Source organism: Diabrotica virgifera, chromosome 5 (assembly GCF_917563875.1).
Source record: "Diabrotica virgifera virgifera chromosome 5, PGI_DIABVI_V3a".
Lineage (NCBI taxonomy): Eukaryota > Metazoa > Arthropoda > Insecta > Coleoptera > Chrysomelidae > Diabrotica > Diabrotica virgifera.
Genome location: NC_065447.1, coordinates 45,879,740 through 45,904,076, shown reverse-complemented (window position 1 = coordinate 45,904,076; position 24,337 = coordinate 45,879,740). Strand labels below are relative to the sequence as shown.

The 24,337-nt window shown below is 35.5% G+C and overlaps 1 protein-coding gene across 1 annotated transcript in view; it reads right to left on the bottom strand.

The window, feature by feature from the left end:
* Positions 1-24,337, bottom strand: part of LOC114326142 (mothers against decapentaplegic homolog 6) — a 245,817-nt gene that overhangs the window by 9,587 nt on the left and 211,893 nt on the right. Inside the window, exons 4-5 of the mRNA XM_028274389.2 lie at positions 6,093-6,302; positions 3,509-3,751 (exon numbers count right to left, since the gene is read on the bottom strand). Coding sequence (XP_028130190.1) covers positions 3,509-3,751; positions 6,093-6,302 — 453 coding nt within the window. The remainder of the gene's footprint in view (positions 1-3,508; positions 3,752-6,092; positions 6,303-24,337) is intronic.

Sequence of the window (24,337 nt, the reverse complement as noted above, 5' to 3'; positions counted from 1 at the left end):
TTACCTTCTTTTAGTACTATTTCGTTTAACTTGTATCACCGGCAACATTATATTTTTTTGATATGTCCTTATTAATTGGTGGCAATAGCTTATTGGCTTCCAATAACTTGTTCATGTGGAACATAATAACATGATGGTTGATTACGAGAAAGCGTTTGATTGAGTGCGGTACGCCAAGATGATCCAAATACTAAAAGAAGCAGAAATTAACAACTAAGATCTGAAAATAATTAGAAACCTCTAATTAGAACCTGGAATGAGACCGCAGATCTCAGAATTGAAGGTGAACCACCGAATAGGTGAAAATCATGTGTGGACTGAGGTAATACTGTATTTTGTCTCCTTTAATCTTCAATCTCTACTCTGAAAGAATATTTAACGAAGCTTTGCACGAAATTGGACAAGGCATTCTACGAAACGGGTACCCGTTAAACAACATCAAATGTGCAGATGACACCATAGTATTTACTGACAATATTGAAGACCTACAAGTCCTTATGAACAAAATCAATGTATTATCGTCAACAATATGGACTCAATATAAACATAAAGAAGACAAAACTCATAATTATTAGCAAGAAAAAGATAACAGAAGGCCAACTCTTCTTCTTCTTAAGGTGCCTATCCGCTCCGGATGTTGGCGATCAGCATGGCTATCCTAACTTTGCTTGCTGCTATTCTGAATAGTCCGGTTGTCGATGTATTAAACCACTTTCTCAGGTTTTGAAGCCAAGATATTCTTCTTCTCTCTGGTCCTCTCTTTCCAAATACCTTTCCTTGAAGAATGAGTTGCAACAAGCCATATCTCTGTTCATTCCTCACAACATGGCCAAGATATTCTAGTTTGCGCTCTTTGATTGTGTTAATAATCTCGCATTCCTTGCCTATTCTACGTAGAACCTCAACATTAGTCACACGATCCACCCACGAAATTCTCAAAATGCGCCTGTAACACCACATCTCGAATGCCTTGAGTTTTCTCAAAGAAGCCTCGGAAAGTGTCCAGGCCTCTACTCCGTATAATAAAGTAGAAAATACATAGCATCTGATGATAGAGATTTTGGTAGCAATATGTAAATCGTGGCTTCTGAAAAGAGACTTCATCATTATGAACGCTGATCTCGCTTTTCCTATGCGTTGTTTTATTTCACTTGAGTGGTCCCACTGGCTGTTTATGTTGGTACCAAGGTATATGTAGCTGTCGACCCTGTCAATTAGTTGTTGGTTAACCAAAAGCTATGTATTTAATATTTCGCGCTTACTGACTACCATGTACTTTGTTTTTTTCGTATTGAGACCAAGTCCGTATTCTCTACTTATATCTGATATGCGCGACATTATTATTTGCAAACCATCTAGACTGTCTGCAAAAACTACAGCGTCGTCGGCATCTCTAATGTTGTTCAGACGCACTCCATTGACTAATACGCCTTCCTGTAGTTCTCCCAACGCTTGCTCGAAGATACATTCAGAGTATGTATTAAACAGTACCGGGGACAGGATGCATCCTTGCCTCACTCCTCTATCTATGGAGACTGCCTCTGTCAATTGGTCATCCACTTTAATATTGGCAGTTTGGTTGAAATACAAATTATATATGATTCTCAAGTCTCTATCAACTACTCCCGCTTCTTTCAAGATGTTTATGAGTTTATCATGTTTTACTCTATCAAACGCCTTTTTGTAGTCGATAAAACAAATATACACGTCACAGTCAATATCCCTGCATCTTTGCATAAGCACTTGGACAGCGAATAGAGCCTCTCAGGTGTCTAAGGCATCGCGGAATCCAAACTGCTTCCATGATACCTGTTCTTCCCATTTTTATATATTCTGCCGTGTATCACTTTCAGAAACGTTTTGAGTAAGTGGCTCATTAGGCTAATTGTTCTGTAGTCTTCACATGTTTTGGCATTTACTTTTTTGGGTAAAGTTACGAAGGTCGACTTTAAGCAGCTTTGGGGTATTTTTCCAGTTACGTATATTTTGTTGAATACAGTTGTTATCCATTTTATTCCTTGTTCATCCATAAGTTTTAGGAATTCTACATAAAACTGGTCAGGCCATACAGCTTTACCATCTTTAGTTGTTTTAATATCTGACGTGACTTCTTCAATGGTAATGGGGTCCTGTTTGGCATTCAGTGTCTTTAATGGTATTCTGCCTTTCATCTGCAAAAGTTACTTCCACATATTTCTTCCACGTGTCTAGTTTTTCTTCCACGCTTAACAGTGGTTTGCCTTGGTTATCTGCCAAACACCCAACTGTTCTAGGTTTGTATAAGCCTGCAGCTTCTTTAACTTTTTTGTGCATATTGAATGAATCGTGTTTATGTTGCAATTGCTGGATTTTCGCACACTGTTCTCTTAGTCGTGTATCCTTAGCTATTCTAATTGCTTTTTTGATATCTTTATCTATTCTTTTGTATAATAACATGTCCTGATCTTTGGACTTTCGCCTCTCTTCCATCATATCTAAAATCTCGTTTGTCACGATTACTTCTTTATTTTTGGTGGTTTGAGGAATTTCTCACGTATGTCTTGTGAAACTGTATGCAACTTTTCTATCTCCTGGTCCATTACATCCGATTGAATAACGGTATTAAAGTTGTTCTGTATATACCGTTTTACACTATGTTCTGTGTTTTGGTCTTTTAATAGCCTGATGTCGAATTTTGGATTGACACTACGGCTAACATTCTTTAGCCTTAGCTTAATTTTGCCAATCAGTGGGTTATGGTCTGACTTGATATCAGCTCCTGGGTATGTCTTGACTGATGTTATGCTGTTGCGGAATCTTTAGGCCAACTCTACGTCAATTAAACCCCAGTAGAAAGAGTCATGCACTAGAACTACCTCAGCACCAAAATAAATGAAGAATGTACCAACAACCAGGAGATAAGAGCGCACATCGGAAAACCTAGATCTATGTTTTCCACAACCTTTCTTTTGGTATAAAAGTAACAATGCTGCGATGCTACGTCTTCTCAGTCGTTTTTTATGGTGTTAAATGACCCACTTGAGATGTGGCTATATCGGAGAATGCGGAGGTCCTCAGAAGAATAAAGAATAACCGAAAACCACCATCAAATATCGAAAGCTACAGTAGTTCGGAAACATTACGCGAAATGAATCCAGATATTCCCTCCTACAAGCCATTCCTGCAAGCAAAGATGTTTGGAAAGCGAGGTCCAGGAAGCGGAACATCTGGTTGAAGAACCTCAGAGCCTGGTTCAACGCAACATATTGTGCAGCTTTTTCGCGCTGCTGCAGAGAAAATAAAGATTGCCATGATGATCACCAACATTCATTACTTACTTATAGGTACACCAAGAAGAAAAATTTATGATACATTTCATATAAAAGTTGGATTGCATCAAGGTTCCGCTATATCAACTCTGATCAGGATTACAGGTGAAATTGCAAGAGAAATACCAAGGAAATCTTCCTTGTATGCTGATAATAATGTGTAATGTAGTAATAAATACCCCTTTCTGGGTGTTGCTTACCTTTGACAAAACTTATCGTTATGGAATTAGTATCGATAGGCCCTATATGCGGACGGGTGAAGTTCCATCCAAAATTTTGTTGAGCCGCCTTCACGGGGTCGTAAACACAAAGGCAGTGCTCGGCAGGTACTTTAGTAGGTGAGAGATAGTCTGAATCCTCCAGAGTCAAGGAATTCACGAAGATGGGATTGTCCGAGCGATTATACACCCAGACGCACTCATCTTCCCGAGATAATGTTACTCCTAAAATAAAAAAAATTATAATTATTATTTCAGTCATTGCATAGTGCGTAGAACAGAGTACAGTAAGATTAGACGCTTTTCCCGATATTGTTTTCTTCAATTTTCTTATCCCTTCCGAAAAATATGAATTGTCATGGTCATCAAAATAGGCATTTTTGTGAAATGATTTCGTTGTTGGAGTCAAATCTCTTTCCGTCTAGCCATTTAAAAAATAAAAAAAAGAAGGAAAAAATATAGAAAAGTATATACAAAAAAAATATATAAAAAAATAATAGAAAAAAAATATAATTAAAAAAAGATAGTAAAAAACATGTAGATACAAATAAATGAATGACGAACTTAGACAGTCCATAGTAAAAAGCTTTCGAATTAAGTAGAGGGCTAAAGAAGAATGTTGCAGTTTTTGCTGTGGAACTGTGAAAACATCATTGAGAAAAAAAAATACAAAAAAATATATTATTAAAAATTATTTAAAAAAATACAAAAAATATTTATTAGTAGAATTGTTTCTTGGAGATTAATATTAGTATTAGTTTTAGGATAAAATACGAAAAAATGGCTAATAAAATAAAAAATAGTAAAATTGGCGAATGGATTTAGTGTCCGCAGTGATATAAACCCAAATTAACAACAAAGTTAGAAAACAAGAAATAGTCACTCGGAGATAAATCTGGAAAACGGGGCGGATGATGGAGCAATTCGTAGCCTAATTCATAAATTTTTGCCATGGAAACTGCACATGTGTGCACCCTTGCATGTTCCTTGCAAAACAACTTTCTTCTTGGCCAAATGTGGTCCTCAATTCCTCATTGAGTCGATCCAATCGGTTTGTATATTTGTTATTGATTGTGTTCCCATTTTGATGGTAGTCAATGTGGATTATACCTCGTGCATCCCAAAAAATTATAACCATGGATTTGGCTAATAAACCCACCTTTACCGTCTTTGGGGCCGATTCACCCCGAGAAACCCACTGTTTTGACGGCTGTCCCCGGTTTGTTGTAGGATCCACGTTTCGTCAAGGTTACGCAACGGCTCAAAAACTGATCGATATTGCGTCTGAACAACGCTAAACATTCTTGGAAAATTGTCACACGGTTGGGTTTGTGGTCGATTGTGAGCAAACGCGGCACCCATCTTGCAAAAAACTTTCTTATATCCATGTGATCATTCAAAATTGAAACCACTGAGCCATATGAGGTGCCTATGGTTTCGTCAATCTCTCTTACTTTTAATCTCCGATCGGCCAAAACCATATCGTGAATTTTTTCAACTGTTTCGGATCTAGAGACCTCCACTGGGCGTCCAGAACGTTCGGCATCTTCCGTGCTTGTACGACCACATCGAAATTCAGTAAACCACTTCTTTACCATGGAAATGGATGGTGCAGAGTTTCCATAATATTTATCAAGCTTAGCATGGGTTTTTTCATTTTAGTTTTTCCATTTATTCCACGTTTGGCCACTTGTTTTCATTGTCTTCTCAAAACACGCAGTAGTATGCTATCAACGGCTGCCAAATACACAACTAAATACGCAGAAACGCAGCTTGTTCAAATCTAGACCGGAGTCAAGTGACAAGTGAGAGTTGCCTGAAGCAGTGTTGCCATCTAAACTAAGAGGCGGGAAATTCAAAAACTCAAGGACGTATTGACTTGCCCTTGTATTTCATCGGGATCTGACTTAACAACACAGAAGAGACAATAACAAATATGAAAAACTTGCAACTTTACAATTTACAAATATTGAATGTAGTAATGTAGTGGTCAAAGTCTTCATTGAGTCTCTACTTGTTTAATTTTGTTATGGATATACATGGGATATACTGTCAGAGGACGTAAGGGAGGCCAAATATTGGAGAAGAAGTTGGAGTGTTCGAGAATGACTATTGTATAGGCAGGACTTAAGGTTAGCAAGAAAAAACGGAGTATATGGGGTTGGGAGGAATAGGAATGGTTGGGGCATTGAATTGTTTGGGGGAAAACTGGACACTCGATCGAGATGGTTGGTTCAACTGGAAGCGAATGAGAGAAACATCGAGAAAGGACTGAAAGGAAAGATATACAAGAGTGTGGTGAGACCTGCTTTGGTGTACGGCGGTGAAGTATGGTCTGTAAAGAAGATTCGGGAAACGCAGATAGAGTTAAATGAAATGAAAACGTTACGGTGAATGTTGTAGAAGGAACAGGATCAGGGATGACTTGATTAGGGAAAAAGCCTACAGTCCCAATTCAAGAACAAATACTGTAATGGTTTGGTCACATTGTTAGTTCACAGATTGTGACAATATGTCCTAGAATACACTTAAAATAGTTTGGAAGATTTGGAAGTGTATTACTCACCTAAACCAATTTTATCCCTAGTTTTTTCAACCGCCGTTGACTTGGGAGGACTAAAACTATGTCGAGCTAATGTTTCTAAGCTAAGGCCATCGGGATGGGATACGTTTCCAAAAATATTCACGGCAGGAGGCTCTACAGGAAAGAGTGGTCCGACTCGTTGGGACAACTCCCAATAGGCTAGCCTACACCATTCCAGGGGATTCACAGAATCTGGAAAAAAATATTACCAATTAGTTTTGATCAATTTGTAAAATAAAATTATTAGGTATTAAGAGGATGCAATGTTAGTACGGGATCCGAGTATAGGTCTGTATAAACATTTAGACAAATATTTCTAGCATGGGTTGCCTATCAAAATCGTGTCCCACTATACTTAAGGGGGGGCGTAGGGGTTGAAATCAATATTTCAAGCACATTTTTTTTTTTTTGAAAATATGGTAGAATTATTTTATTTTTAAATTAAATAGGCATATTCAGTACAATTCATAGATTATTCAAGAAAAAATTCAAGGAAAATAGGAAAAAATAAGCCAACAGTGGCAAATTTTTGAAGACACCTCAAAACATAATGAATTTTGCGGTGGACATCAGAACTCATCATTGGATCATGGTAAGGTAAACAAAAAAGTCAAAAAGATTTTATTAGCTTATCGAGTTTCTCGAGGTAACGCTATCGTTAGTTTTTTTTAGTTTTATCGAATTTTGACTTTTTGATATCACTCAGAAATGAAAAGAACGATTTTTTTGCAAAAAGGGTTAAAATCAACATATTTATTATTGTTAAACAAAAAATATCCATAAAACAAAAAATATTTCAGCGTTACCTCAAGGAATGTCTAAAGAAAATATATACAAAATTCTAGGTGGGTTGGTCAAGTAGATTTTGAGTTGCAATGTCTACAGCCTTTGAAAAAAGCAGTTTTGAGAAAAACGCGTTTAAAGTATTGTCAACTTTTATTTTCAATTTCTTTTTTGTCTGTCACTCGTAAAGTGAGGTACGCCGGAATATATTTTTGAATCGCGGAGTAATTTACAAAATAAAATGAGAACAACTGCTGAAGTCTTAGCTGCTATTCTGCTACCGTCTTAGCTGCTACCATAATGGACCAACATCTCCATTGAAGCCAACATCTCCACGTAAAACCTGCAATTAGCTTCATATTTTCTTTGTATATGCCGTTATGTGGGATCTCTTATTAAGTTAGATCAATTGATCACTAGGCATTTCATTCTCATCTCTAATTTTTATTTACATGACAATTTACATTTTTTACACTAATATTAATATTTTATATTTTTTTCCGTTGAAATATATTTAATCTTTTTATCGGACTACTTGTTGGATAAAATTTTGTTAAATTGCTGGTTGTATACTTGTGTACATCAATTTTTGCTTTTATTACTGAAAAATTTCGTTTCGTCCAGCAAATAGTCTTCCAGTAAAGATATCGAGTACGTCCCTGTCCACTACTTTCATTTTTAGTTCAAAAATAATCCTAGACGCGCCACTGTCAATCACTATTAGAAAATTTATCTTAGAGCAAATAAATATTGGTTGAGTCAACATGTATATAAATCCTAAGATAAATATCGTGCAGATTTCTGACTCCAAAAATTTGTCAGGTTACAAAACAATAATTTTTTTTATATAATAGGTATTTATAAACTTTATAAAAAGCAAATAAGCACAAAATAAGGTTTTTTGAGTTAGGTAACAACATTCTGATGAGAAAATGTAACAAGAATAAGTACCCAAAAGGTATCTAAACTTTATTTGTTATTGATGGACACTATTGAGAGTAACATGAAACTGCTAAGTAGTCTTTCCTTGAGGTATTTGATTATAGTGTAAGTATTTATGATTAATGTGAATCACAACTACAGAATTAAATAATAAACCAACTACTATTTCACGATAAAGCCTTCGAAGCTCGACTTGTTCATGATTATCATTATTACTTTGAGCAAATGATAGGGCTAATTCGTGCTAACTCGGAAGAGCACGTTTAGCACATCGCCTATCTTTTGAAACATACCTAGTTTTATACATCCTGACTTGACTCGAGCTAGATTCATGAACCAGGTTGCACGAAAAAAGATACCACGTAATTGTGCCATTGATTCATTATATTCCTAGTAAGGTTCAACAGTTTGCTCATTCTTATTTAAACCAACATTGCTTTGTTGTCCATTTGTTTTTATTTCGTGGAGTTCTTGTCTCTAATTTAATGGAGAGCAACTGGTATTTTCTTATTAAATTTATATTTGCTCCAGCTTGTTTGTATATTTCTTCCAATTTCAATATTTTGTTCTTCTATCCTTTCGCAGAACCTTTTTTAATGTAAGAATTTCAGTCCTCACCTAAAATGTTCTATTTTTATTCCCTCTTCTGACCTACAATCTTACCGACCTAAATACTACCGACTTTGTAGAGCAGTATCGATAGGATAAAATTGTAACATAAAAACACGAAGTATGTACTTCAAACTACATTTAGTTAAAAAACCAAAGTATCAATTATTTTTCCTAAACATTTTATACGAAAGTCTGTTTTTTAAACATCTATTACCCTGTTAAATCTATAAGACCCAATCGGTTACTCATCTCCCGTCTACCCCTTTGGACTCGTCTTTTTGCCGGATTAGTGAGGTCCTTGAAGCGAGCAAACGGGGGCAGCAGACGGTTAGCCGAGTGAGTGAAGTATGACCGGTGTACACAACCCATATCCGAATAATAAAAGGTGTAAAAGTTTAAAAGTGGAAGGAACGAGCAAGCCGGTGTAGAGATGGGGTAAGACACTCACGATTCTCTTCTGAGACGGTTCTTTGATGTCGATCAATGAATCGAATCACCGGATTGAGTGCAAAAAATAACTTCAAAAGTGCAACATTGATGTAAATTAGTCGTTATAAAAGTGTCTTAGAAAGTGACGTTCTTAAACAAATTAAGCACGGAATTTTTTAACGGAAGTTGCTTGACAACGACAATTGGCTGAACTACCTATAGTATTATTGGCTTAAGAATGAGCCAAACTGACGTGTACTTTATCTAACTCAATGTTATCCAATGTTCGAGATCTTCCACTTTTATGATCTTCGAGCAAAAGCTATGTTCTTAAGCATGCCCCAGATTGAGAAATCCGTAGGAGTAATGTCTGGCTACCTTGGAGCCCACGGTTCATTTCCACGTCTACTAATCCATCCAGGATAATGCTGGTTTAGCATAATTTAGCTTCATAATCCTTTGAATGATTATGACGCCTAAAGACGCCATACCGTCACTACTGTTAGGTGCACATGACTGCTTCAGGCGTCATATTATGTATTCTAAAAGAAATGTCAACATGTTCCATTTATTCTACATAAAGAATGGTGGTGTTCATGCTTCTTCAGCTCGCACATGTATTTTCATTGTTATGTTTAATGTGAGTGAGTTACGTGTTAAAACGATTTTCAAATTTGGCACACATTTTGAGAAGAATACATGCTTGCGGAACGCTTTGTTAGGGACGAATGCTGAAAATTACTTTTTTAGCCCGCAGTACAAATTAACCAATTCTGGAACAGATGAAAATTTAGAAAGAACTGCTATGGTCGATGCTATGCTCAATATTCGTCAAATAGTCTTCCTCTCGTAATACATAATATATGGAAAGGTAAAGGTCGAAGGAATCGAAAATGCCACAAGTATCCTGTTCCTTGATAAATTTCTAGTTGGATAGAATCAGAGTTTTCGTGAACAACGTTGATATGATTTTCTGAACCTAGCTATTTTCTGATCCTACCTTGGAATATACCAACTGGCCCAAATATATTGTCAGACCGGTCACTAACATATAAATTCCATTGTCAAAGTACAAGACAAAAGGTTACTACGAGAAACAACTTTCTCCGTAAACTTGTAGGGAGCAAATCGGGTGCAAACCCATGGGTCTTAAAGTCAACAGCTAAAGTCTTGTGTTTCTCGGCAGGGAAATATGGTTGTCCCGTGTGAGGTAGATCTAGACACGCCCAACAAGTCACTACTGCATTAGGGAGCGTTCAAGTATTACGTAACGCGATTTTTGAAGATTTTTAACCCCTCCCCCCCTACGTAACGCACTCTAATGGGTGTTTAACTATTGCATAACGCAGTTTTTGAAGATTTTTGACCCCCCCCCCCCCAACCTGCGTTACGTAATACTTGAACGGCCCCTTAAGGCAAACATGTAGAACAACTACCGGCTGTATGAAATCTACCCCTCTATTCCTACTATACAGGGCAGCTGGATTCGCATCACCAGAAGGCCGTAGATGCGCTTCGCAATATGTGGAGAAGTTCAGGCCAATTTTCGATGAAAGGTACCAATTATACGACCCTGACGAATTGATAGGAACCAGCTGGATTAAATCAAGGAAAAGGTTTACGAGAAACGTTCCCCCTACACCTAGAACCACTTAATGGAATGAACCTGGTCTGAAGAACCTGGAGGACTCAAGCGCATACGCACCGACATTTACACTGTAAAAAGGAACCTCATTACATAGGGTATAAAGAAAGATAACGATAATTATACGACTCTGACGAATTGATAGGAACCAGCTGGATTAAATCAAGGAAAAGGTTTACGAGAAACGTTCCCCCTACACCCAGAACCACTTAATGGAATGAACCTGGTCTGAAGAACCTGGAGGACTCGAGCGCATACGCACCGACATTTACACTGTAAAAAAGAACCTCATTACATAGGGTATAAAGAAAGATAACGACGTACTTTGTGACTGTAAGGAACTACAGAATGTGGAGCACCTGTGAGTATGCAGAGCTTGCCCATCACAGTACACCCTTGATACACCTAGACCTAGGCAGAAAAACTATATTTGGATCCAGACTCAAAAAGGTAAAGTAAATCTGAACCTATCAAATGTTCTATTCTACCATTATTTTACATACCTCTACAACTTAATCGGTTGTTTTTATTAACTACATTTGTGTGAACAAAATAAAGAAGGAAAGAGGGAGATAATAAGGAGAAAGAAAGTAAAAAAGAGCGACAGCGGAAAAGAAAGACAGAGAAACTTTTCTTAACCGCAGAAATTTTAAAACTGGGACTGTTAATGATACTACTTAATTTACCAATAAGTTAATTGATTTTGTTATTAAAGGTTTAATAAACATTTAAAACCAACGGATATTTTTAAAAACAATTAAATTACTTGATTTAAGTGAACTCATGAAAAGTTTCGAAATGATTTGATTAAGCTGGATGGAATCACATAGCGGCAAAAAACTGTTTTTCCTTAAATATATTCTCATAGTGATAGTTGATTCGAAAGCATCGAATCATAATCAGGATCCGTCAGAACACCTCTAGATCGGAGAGAGAGTGAGAAAGAGAGCGGAGGTACCAGGTGTATATGATCGATCTACGTGCACCTTACGGGCGCCGGCATATGGACGCCTGGCGCCAGCATTCGCGTGACGTCACCATCGCGGCTCCTCGTTGTTGATGCTATACCTACTACTACTTGGTTGATTTGCTTGCATGCTCTCTCCGCTCGCCTTGCCTCTTGCCGCACCAATCAATGTCGCGAGGTACCGACGAAATCGTATACCGTGTTGAATGGAAATGCACCCTATCAGTTTCCTCCAATCTCTTCATTTTAAGATAGGTACAAGTAGTTGCAGCATTTGTGAAATTAAAATTTCACCGTATCTACAAAAAATACTATCTAAATATTAGTACTCAGTATGGGATAATGATCGCATACAACAGAAAAAGGTTTCAATTCTTTAGTCTGAAATTTTTATGCTCTTCCTCTTTATACATATCTTAATTTCATATTTTGGGACTACGACTACGATGTCTAGATTTTAAGAATTCAAGGGTTGTAGATAGTTCCCAGTTCTGATTAGATATATTCATGCCTTACTTTACTTTTTCGTGTCCGAAAAACATCATTTCTGAGCCCAGTAGTGGGCATCATCATGGCATCTACACTCCTAGCGGAGTGATTGTCGCCCTCTTTGGGCTCTTCTAACATTTTGGTTTTACAATTGGTTGTGTGACTTGGCACCTTCTACAATTTTCCTCCATTCGTTCCTGTTTTTGCTTCTGGTTACCCATTCTCTGACTCCCATCTTCTTAAGGTCCTCCACTATCTGGTTCTCCCATCTAGTTTTGGGTCTTCATCGTGGTCTGCCTGATACATGTCTCCATTTGGAAATTTTCTTGATAACGGCTTCTGGATTCCTCCTTTCTATATGTTACATCCATCTGAGTCTCTGTGCCTTGATAAATCTGACGATGTCTTCTCCTTTCAGAAGTTCTCTTACTTCGTGGTTCATGAGTTTTCTAAATTAATTATTACCTATGTTTAGTGGTCCTGCTATCCTCCGAATTATTTTCCTTTCTAGGATCCTCAATCTTTCTTTCTCTTTCTGTGTCAGACACATTACTTCAGCACCATATGTGATTACTGGTCTAATTGCTGCTTTGTAAATTTTCAGTTTTGTATTCTGAGTAAGCTTCTTATCTTTGAGGAAGTTACTGTATTTCCAGTAGGTTCTGTTTCCTGCCTGGATTCTTTCATTAATTTCGATACTTCTATCATTAGTTCCATTACATTAACTGAGACTCCAAGATATTTAAAATGTTCTACCTTTTCAAATTCATATTCACCAATATCTAAGCTTATCATATTAACTGGGTTTTTTCTTGAGCATATTAGGTATTTTGTTTTGTTTTGATTTATTTCTAAGCCCCTTTTGGATGCTTCTTTGCATAACTTCGTAAATTCTTCCTTTAAGCTGTTTAGGTTTCTGCTAATTAATGCTATGTCGTCAGCATACGCCACAAGTAGCGACGTCGATGTTGCGAGCCCAGTATTGGGCTGTGTCCAAATGTTGGCCTGTCCATATGTCGTTCAGACTGCATCTATGCGGGCAGCTTGAACAGGCTAGTAGATGTTCCATGTTCTGTATTGCTCCGCAGTCGCATTTGTACGCTTTTCATTCACGTTCAGCAGACCTCATTTAATAAGGTTTGATTTGGTCAGTGCTACGCCGGTTCTTAAACGGATCAGCATGCGCCACGTCGACCAGTCGATTGAAATCCCACTTTGTGGGATAACTTCTGGGAGGAGGATACCTTGTGGAAGGAGTTTCTGTTAGTGGATAACAGGGTGGTGTTTCATCTGTATAGCAGTTTCAAAAAAGGTTCAAGAACAAAGAATGCAGTGGTTTGGTCACGTCAAACATACAAATGAGAACTATGTGGGACAATGATAGACCTGTTAGAAAGAGAGGTAGAGGAAAACCGATGCGAAAATGGAAGGACTGTGCGACAAAGGACTTGACAGAGAAAGGTTTACATGAAGAAGATACGATGGACACTATGGACAGGAATGAGTAGCAAAGACGAGTAAGGAACAGCGACCCTTGAATAGGGAAAAGCTGAAAAGGGGGAAGAAGAATACTCTTCAGTGCCATAGTCGTATTAGTTTAAATCGTCTTTATGTTTTGTCTGTTACATGAAGCATGTCTTATCTTCTTCTTCTTCATGTGCCGTGCTCGATTATCGAACGTTGGCTATCAAATTGGCTATAGTAATTTTGTTAACGGCAGCTCGGAAAAGGGATGCAGATGATCTGTTATACCATTCTCTCAGGTTTTTAAGCCATGACGTTCTTCTTCGACCTGGCCCTATTCTTCCGTCTACCTTGCCTTGTATTATTAAATGGAGTATATTATATCTCTCTGGGTGTCGCATAACATGGCCAAAATATTCAAGTTTTCGATTTTTAACTATTCTGACGACTTCTGTGACTTTTCCCATCCGGTGCAAAACAACTTCGTTACGAACTCTATCCACCCAACTTATTCGTAGGATTCTTCGGTATACCCAAATTTCAAAGGCTTCCAATTTCTTGAGAAGAGTATCTGTTAAAGTCCAGACTAATGTCTTATATATGAAGCTTTTCCAGAATTGACAGGTTAGTTCTGTTGTTCCGTTGGTGGTTTACGGAAACAATTAAATGAAATTACAATAAGTGTAAGACAACGAACAATAATATATTTAAAAATGAATAACCACTTTCAATTTAACTGAGACTTCAATTTAACAGAGAAGGTTCCCATTGTTTTCATTCTGGTGGGGTGTAGAATAGCATTATGTTGTTTTATGTGCCATTAGAGTGAAAACTTAGTCTTAATAATATATTTATTTATTTTTGGTTAAAAAGGCGTGCTTATATCTCGTAAGAGGGTTTGTTATTCTTTGCGGGACGAGGGTTTGTGTCAGACTGCTGTGGCTGAACTAAAAACACATGTCTGTGGTTTTACGTTGAAGACTAATTTATTGACATAAAGAGGCTGGCCCTTTATCTGGTGTTTTAAAAGCTGAAAACATTTCTGTAGTTTTAAGAAGCGTCTTCGAATGCATTTAAAAAGTGATTTATTGACATAAGGTCTGATAAGGTAACTATTTAATGGGAATTTTGTTTCCCATAAATAAACTGAGACTGAACAGGCCCTTACATCTGGTTTCGTATAGAAAGAGGTGTGAATTTTAAATGGTCCATATTATTTCATTTTGAAAAAGTTATTAAAAAGTAAAATTAAAATTAGCATTTAAAAAATAGTAAAATAGTAATTGAAACGTGTCGCCACACTGTGTTCTGTCCAACTTATAGAATTCCCCCAACTGTAGGCCCACATTTCGAATGTTTAAAACTTCCTTCTATCGATTTTTATTGAGAGTCCATGTTCGAGCTGCGTATGTAGCAATATGAGACATAAGGGCATTGCCCAACCTGAGCTTAGTTGTTACAATCCTTGTTACTCTTCGCTCTTTCTATATTTCAATTAATTTAGCTGTTTTGCGCTTGATTTCTGAGGCATAATGGAAGCTTAAGTTGTGGATACAAAAACACAAAAAATGTCTCAATGGATATTATTTGAATGAGAATCATAGGTATGTCATAAAACTCATTGGAAATGTTGCTATTAATGCTATGTTGCTGCCTCTAAACTTTTATATTTAAATCTATTTAGAAATACATATGTAGGTATACACTTGACTTAACCAAACTTATATGGAATCATTTGATATTTTTTGTTATTTTGAGCGAATTAATGCTAAATTAAATTTTCTTTCATATCGCATCTCTCACGAGCCTAAATACAGGCTATAGGACCAAATCAACATATCTGCGAGCTATTAAAGTTGGTTGGATGAAAATTAAAGGATTTTTTTACCGATGATAATATTCCTCCCCACAACATGACTCTTCGTCTTTTATATTTATGAACAAATCTGGCAGTTTCCGTTCTTGCTTGTCCTCCTCGCCCTGTAAGTACCCGAATTCGTTAATCATCTGATTTTACAAATCCTACTTTCATTTGAAAATAGCACACTTTCCCAATTTCCTATGTTCCAGTTTTGGTGTTGAAGACACCAATTTTCGTGATCAATCTTGTGTTCCCTGATTAACTCGGCATCCCGTAACTTCCTCCTGCTATATAGTCCTTGGGTACGGCAACTCTTCTTCTTATCGTTTCAACTAAAATATTTACACCTATAGCTTCCAAAAGCTGCAGGTTTCAAAAACATAGTGATTCCATCAGTGGCGGCTCGTCAGGGTCGGCAGGGTCGGCAGTGCCGACCCACACATTTATGGACACATTATAGATTTTTTAAATATTTAATTTAATCGGAGTTGATGATATTCATTTCTGTGAAATAAAAAATATATCTGTGAGATAATACAGACTAAATTTTATTCATTGTTTTTAAAAGACTTCGATCCCGATACGTTAGTTAAGTGATCCCTGTGCGTAAGAGACTTTTCAAATTAATGATCCTATAGCCATGCACCCGCACCCGATTGCGATTGTGTGAATTCTTATTATAAAGCCCGGCACAGCATGCCGTCCTCAGATCGAGGATTTGCTATATAATAAGAAGCTATGGAATATTAGCCGATAGGCAACCAATTATACATTCTCCGTACTTATTTGAATGCAAAGTACGGCAGCGGGTACCTCTGCCGAGGCCGAGCGGTGATCTGCAAACGGCAGAAACTCACGTAATACGTAGCCACGTATTGCCTTGCTGGCGCTGGCGCGCCCGGGATAATTATGAAATAAGTAAGTAGTTTTACGTCGTTTAATTATTAATATTATTATTGATATTGTAATTCTTTTAAGTTGTTAGGAATTACCATTTAGGGGACAGGATGTATCGAAGCATTCGTTAAATCAAGTTAATTATAGAGAACAAATAAAATTGTTTAACAAATACGATCTGGAATTTTCTAATTTATTTTCTGACTCGAAGAATATACCGGCGTACCTAAACAGCACAGAATGAAAGAATCAATTAGTAGTTACATTTTGATCCTTTTCGGTAGAAGTAGACGAAACTACTGATAGAGGTAACATGTCATTCACAAGTATCAATAATTGTTCTTCGATACGCGTTACGTCTAAATTTATGAGAGGTTGTTAGGTTTTCAGATGTGAGTAGAAGCCATAAGACAGAATATATTTTTGGTGTTTTAATTTAAAGGATAGATTAAATTTTTTGATATCAAAAATAAATTGGTAAGGCAAATTTATGACGGGGCTGTCTTGATGTCCAGTGAATTGTATGGTCTCCGGACAAAAGTTAAAACAATTGCACCAGGCAAAACTATTATTTACTCACTGTTATAAGTCATTGACCTCTTTGACTATTCAAAATTTAAAAGTTACGCCAAAGAATTTTCAAAATATCTATTAGACAAGTTCATTAAAAATTATCCATCATTTTTTAATCAAATAAAATAAGAAAATGAATTAACAGTTTTATATTCTGATTCAAATATTTTCGGAAGGTGGGATAAGTTACAGACTATGTATAATTTTATATACTGCAATTCATTAGGTACAACAAACTGCTCCCGAAATTAATAAATTATTGTGCTCAAATGTGGGCAAATTCTGTCTCAAATGAACGGGATTTCTCTTGTCTCAAAAGAGTCAAAACGTATTGTCGAAACACCATGAAACAGGAGAGATGAAACACCATGAAAAAAACTTTTAAAATCCCTCCAAAACAATAATAAATTTTACAATTACATACATTATAACCCATTTTGCTACTTCGAAACAACATAGACTAGAGTTAATTTATAAACAGGTATAGTTTCTAAATTTATAGGAAAAAAACAAAAAAAAAACAAAAAAAAAACAAAAAAAAAATAAAAAAACAAAAACCAAAGATCTCCTATGAAATTGAAGCCCTTGGAGACAAAACCTTGCCGACCCTGTCCCTAAAGCCAAGAGCCGCCACTGGATTCCATATAAGTTTGGTTCCTATTCTATACAATCAAAGACTTATTGAAAGGGCCTCGTACAATTTTTGCCTCTGAAGTATTTTCCGAGTTAGAACTCAGTTTTATTTTATAATTAATTATTATGACCTGGTAAAATTAATGATCGGTTCACCTGCTTTTTTTTATTGTTTCTTTACGTGAAATATTCTATCGTTACATACACTATACACGATTAGGAAAATGCTAGTAGAAAGTAAACGTAAAGGTCGCAGACCACTGGAGCAAAAAACCCAGACTGACCGTAATTAAAGAAATAATATGATTTACATTTTACATTAATTTCCGAATGAGACTCTTTTAGTCTGTCATTATTCCACGAGTAGGAGCATTCCGAGACATACCCGTAATCAAATTATAGGTAAACAGATTGGGCGACAGTGAGTCGCCACTGGCCTGTCTCGAGTCGACACACTTCGATTCGAATGTCCAAGCTTCAACCGAACGAATCGGACACTTCGCATATTTCGGATGAATTAAGTAAACATGCTACATTTTAATTCCTTAATTTGTGAAACTTGGCAATCCGTTCATCGCTGCGTTGTCGATATTAACGCTTTTTCGTAGAGTTCAAAATATTTACACAAAAAAATTATAAAATAATTGCATATAATTGATATGGTAGGGGAGCCCAAGCGGGGATTTTTGCAGTTACTCGAGCGCGTCATATTATTACATGGGGAGAAACCTTCTACCCTGAAAATGTAACCTCTACCATAATATCGACACCCTCATCGAACAAGGTTGTAACTCAGTTCTAGCGATTTTACAGGAGAGGCAAAAAACGAAAACATGACTTTAAAAATTTGTAGCGAAATGATTAGACTCTTTTACACTAAGGTGATATGATATTTATACCATAATAAGGGATTACTGTGAGGTGAGATGTATGTTTTGTAATTTTAATCACTTGCTTCCATACAGCCATGATGTGAACTTGTCAGATTGAGCTCATTGGTACCTCGGGCATAAAACATTGGATACTTTATACATCCATGTTATAAATCACATCTTCTTCATATGTTCCTATGACGGATCAATTATAAAGGGTTTGTACCTAAATATTTTTACTTTGGTGGTTAGCATGTAGATTCTAAGATTACACTGATGATGATCGGTCAACCGATCGAAAACTAGTTATGTCTTTGATGTAGCCCTGTATAGGGATTTTAACAAATATACCTTTTATAAAGGATTTTATGTTTTAATAACTATTGAAAATCTTGAGTTTGATTGAGATACAACCTTGAGATTAAACATGAGTATTCGTAGAAAAAGGTTGTAAGTCGCCTAACAACCATTTTACACTCTCTGTTGTTTTTCCCGTTTAACTATTAAAAGGTTGTATGTTTTGAGTTATTTGCAATATAACTAGGAGAAAATGAGGTTTTATAGGATATTTAAACAAAATATCAACTAACAGTTTTCATAATTTTAATTTTAAATTATAAATTTTACAATAACAATAATATTCTATCACTATGAAAAAATCATGGTGTAAAATATCTCAAATTTTTCACATTTTTATTGCGTATCTGTATCTAAATATTTAATTCTAGACCATTTTACTTGATTACTTTAGTCTTTTACTATTAATATATACATACTTCAAAATTAGCATGTGTGTCCTTAAATAGGTTAAAATTTAGAATGTGGTTCTGATTTAATTCAGTTACGGATTTAGGCTTGCCTGATGCTTTGGCATATCGTATCATGGTTATCCATTGTTTTTTTTTTCGTTTTTCTATAAGGGCATGCATTGAATCACCCTCGTTTTGTGAATATGTTATTTTAAAAAATACATGTGTAATGTTAATATTACACTGTTTCACTATATAGAAGTATGTAGCAAAAACTATTCTATATTTATTTTGTCCACCGCAACTATCAAAATGGAAAAAGTCCTTAAATCCTTTTTTTATTTTCATTTCGATAAATTGACTTATGAGATACACCATATGGTTAAATACTTTATAAATTAAACATACGTGCAACAAAGTTGTAACTAATTTAACAACCTTGTTAATCGTCAAGTATAAAGAAAGTAAATATTTAACATAGGGAGTATCCAGTGTTACTGCCTTTTTCACGCTAAAATGGCACACGTAAGTTAACATACAACTTTTTTCAATGGAGTATTAGCCAAATTATTGAGAATTAAACTATGTCGTTTATATTGACGTGTGCGCAATTTTTTGCTGAATTCGCCTGTGTTGAAATCTGAAAATAGATATAACTTGAGTTACAACCTTGTTCGGTGGGGGTGTCGATATATTGGCTCTTAATGCAGATGCAGGGAAGTTCGTTAAGGGGGGGGGCGAAAAAATGCAATCGAAATTGTCAGATTAAGATAAGGTAAGTTGAGTACGTGCAAAACAATGTATATTTCAAAAGTCTGACGATTTTAGAGGGGCGTAAAGAGGCGGGGCCAAAGTTTCACAAGAAAAAAGCGAATATTTCGCGAAATGAATGACAAATGGAAAAACTAAAAAATACGTGCTCAATATTTTTCAAAAATCTATCGAATGATACCAAACACAACTTTCCACTGAGAGGGGTGGGGGTAAATTTTTAATACGAATCCCGCGATATTTCGTGAAATGAACATCAGATCGAAAAACTGAAAAATACACTTATTCAATATTTTTGAAAAATCTATCGAATGGCACCAAACACGACCCCCCACGGAGGTGGGGTGGGGGTTACTTTAAAATGTTAAATGGAAACCCCCATTTTTTTATTGCAGATTTGGATTCCTTACGTAAAAATAAGTAACTTTTATTCGAGACATTTTTTCGAATTATGGATATATGGCGATATAATCTAAAAAGACGATTGTTGGAAATGGAAAACTAAATTAAAAATGGAAAGTCCCCACTAAAATGGAAAACTTTACTTATTTTTTTTTTGTTTTAGGACCTACTCTTCTCAACCCAATAGGTCCCCATAACGCTCGAGTGACTGCACATTTAGCATACTTTGCTCCCCTTCATTGCGCCTGTAGTGATATCCCTTACGTTTTATTAACATTTTATGGAACATATCTCATAATTCTGATAAAGGCAATTTAGGTTAAATCATGATATACCTCCTTTCATAGCTTGACGCCCAGTCGAATGTGGACTAATAATTCGAAGCATCTAAGGATTTTAACCCCTATTAAGCTGCACCCCCCACCATTGCGAATAAAGTTCGGAGTAGGCAAAAAATTTAGTGCTATTTATGTGCTAATTAGTTGCTCTAATCTGAATTTTGTTGCTCAAAATCAACAGGAAATCGTGTTAAAAGTAAGGGGTTCAGCTTAATGACAAGCTGGCCCCGCCCCACTTTTAACGCGATTTCCTACTTAACGCTTAGAGCAACAAAATCCGAAATAGAGCAACTAATTAGCACATAAATAAAAGTAAATTTTTTACCAAGTTTTAACTTTTTTCGGTGTGGGGGTATCCAGCTTTCCATTAAGCTGCCCCACCCACTTTCAACGCAATTTCCTGCTCAACGGGTTGGCAACAAAATTCGGATTAGAGCAACTAATTAGCACATAAATGGCACTCAATTTTTTGCCTAGTCCGAACTTTACTTGCGATGGTGGGGAGTGCAGCACAAGTCAAAATTAATCGAACATTTTAAAATAAAAGAATATACCTGATTGTGGAGAATCATTTTTAAAATTTTCTAAAATTTTGTGGAGTTACGAGGTTTGTCCCAATTAAACCAATAATAATTTGGAGTTACGAGGTTAAAAGCACACAAGCATTATAAACATAATTGGAGTTACGTGGTTTTCTGAAGTCAAAAGCTGATACGGAATTACAAGGTTTACTTTTTCGCTTATATTTAATTTCTACATTTAGATGGAGTCAAAAGACAGATGGATTTGGTCAAAAGACAGATAAATTAATTTACAAACAGATGGCGCATATATTTACAAATTGAGTAAAAATGGAGTTACGAGTTTTGTTAATTAGGGTGACGAAATGTTTATATGACACGATGCATTGTCCTGGTGAAAAGGATTTTTTTCTTCTGCAAACCTGGGTCTTTTTTCACAGTTTTTTTCCTTCAGTTGGTCTAAAAGGTCACAATAATATTCAGAATTTATTGTTTTATGTACCAGGTTACAAGTAGGTAATCCGCAAGCAAAATTCTTTTCGAATCCCAAATAACTGATGCCAACGCCTTCTTGTTTGATTTCTGGACACGAACTCGTTTCGAAGCCGAGGAACCAGGTTCACACTACCCTTTAGCCTCTTGTTTTAATTCAGGATCATGGTGATAGGATAGACCTACGTCTCAACCATAGTATGTATAACCATTCTTTATTCTTTCGAAAACGCTCTTTTCGTTGTTCGTGTGGAAAATGATGGAATAATCAGCTTCAGCTTGATCATGTCTGATAAACTTGCTCATCGAACAAAACGGTCGAGCAATAATGCAATTTGTGAGCCACTTTAATATTCCGGTGGTGATGTTGACGGAATTAATTGAAAACAATAAGAATAATATAACAAAACGAACGGTAAATATTTTATTTATTTTGGTAACAAAAATGTGTTTCGCTTAGGCCTCGGAAAAGGGTCGATTGTTAGTGAGAGCGGTCGGTGTGTGTGAATCGTTCACATGCTGAGTAGTGACTGAAAAGAAAGCCACAAACGATAATATGTTTGTGTTTCTTTCCTCTGACCAGATGAGCAATAAATCATTTAGGTCTGGCTTATACTTTTGCAGTTTTAAGAAAACAATTTCGAATTCATTAAGTGAGTTGTTACGTAATTATCTGATATGGTAATTAATTTATAGGGGTGTAGTTTGTTAAACCGCACAAACGAAAAACATATGGTGAAGGATACATTCAGTTTCGTAAAACCATGTCCCTCTTAACATCTGGTTTGTATTTACATGTGAATTTTGAATGACTAATGTTGTTTCGTTTTTGAGAAAAAAATAATTAAAAATTAAGAAAATAAAATTAGCAGAAATAGTAATTATAGCGTATCGCTATAGATGTGTTTTGAGTCATTTTGTGAGTATCTTTATCGATCTTAGTGCACAGTTCTTTAAATTATATTATTTGTTATTATTGTCATCGAAGTGGGTGACGTTGAAGATCAGTTTATTAGACCTGAGGTTGATTTTATGTTTAATTTCTTTATCTGATTCTTATCTTCCGCCAACATTTTAAAAGCCGAGTTCCGCACAAATATTTGCTAATAGTAATAAGCCGTGTTACCAAGACGATTATTCTTACAACAAACGAATAAAAAAATATGAAAAAAAAATTTTAAGAAACGCTTTTCTTTAATTACGAGTGACTAAAATTAAAAATATTATAAAAAATCAACTAAAAAGCAAAAAATAAAAAAAATTCAAACTCAAAGGATTATTAAAAAAAAAAACTGTTAAGAGAAAATATACTTAAATATACAAAAATCTCACACATTCGTTAAAAAATTGAAAAAATTTAACACATTCGTTAAAGAAAAGCGTGGGGCGCGAAAAGTAAAAAAGTTTTTATCCTTAAACCGTTTATTGGATGAAGACGCGCCCCACACTTTTCTTTAACGAATGTGTTGGATTTTTTCAATTTTTTAACGAATGTGTGAGATTTTTGTTTATTTAATCTGTCTTTCGAATAAAGTTTGAATATTTTTATTTTTTGCTTTTTTGTTGATTTTTTATATTTTTAATTTTAGTCACTCGGAACTAAAGAAAAGCTTTTCTTAAATTTTTTTTTCATATTTTTTTGTTTTTAACTTTTTAGTCTTACACTTTTCAAACATTAAAATATATCGTCATGTTTAAAAAAAGACACGTGTCTTGCATTTATTTCAACATTTGATTCGTACATTGCACATTTTCTGTAATTTCTTCATACATTTCTTAAATAAAAATCATTATTTATACCTATTACAGTTTTCGCAATCTTTCTATCTCTTCTAATGCTTTACTATTGCACGGTGTAGACCCTTTTAATTTCTCGCGAATTACGAATTCTAATGTTAATTGTAACACGAAACGTCTAACCGGTAGTTTTTCTAAGACTACGTCAAAAACACGAATTTTTCGAATTCCGAGTTTTGGTTGAAGTTTTGTTTCGTATCGTATTGAAATTTGACACGAATAAGCGCCGATATTTATATAAACAAAGATATGAGCGTTCAAAATCGTCACCGCTTAGGATGTTTACAAACATGATGTACAAACATGAAAAGTAGTCAGAATCGGCAATAAAAATTTGATACTTTATTGTTTAAGGCAGTGTCGCCAAATAAGGCCAGTGTCTTAATTAGGCCAATTGCAAATATTTTTTTAAATATAGATATTATATATTAGAGGTCACCGTAAATGTCTTTCTCAGTCAAAATCGTCTAAGCCAGCGGTTCTCAATCTGTGGTACATGTACCACTGGTGGTACATTTAATTTTTTGAGATGGTACACAAAACGCAAAAACAGCCAAAATCAGCACCACTATTATAGGTAATTAGATCACCTAGTTAGATATGTATTTCAGTTAGGTGGTACCAAAAATAATAAAAAGTATTTGGTGGTACATTACACAAAAAGATTGAGAACCGCTGGTCTAAGCCATTCAGTCGGTAGTATCACATAGCAGCGCCAAGTAGACTTGACACGTGTTTGTTACGGTGCGGAAGTTCGTTTATAAATTTTAGGTAAGTTATAAAATTACTAAAATGGTACTTAATGAATATAAGCCAATTATTTTTTCTTTGTAAAGCGATAGTAAAATAATACTTTTTAAGGAACTGGAACTGTTTTTCTCTATATTGCTTTTTATTATTTTTTTTATGTTAAATAAAAAAAGTAGACAGTGTCCTAATAAAGCCAATTGTCCTAGATGTGTGTAAATGTGCGATATGTGTGCTTAATGT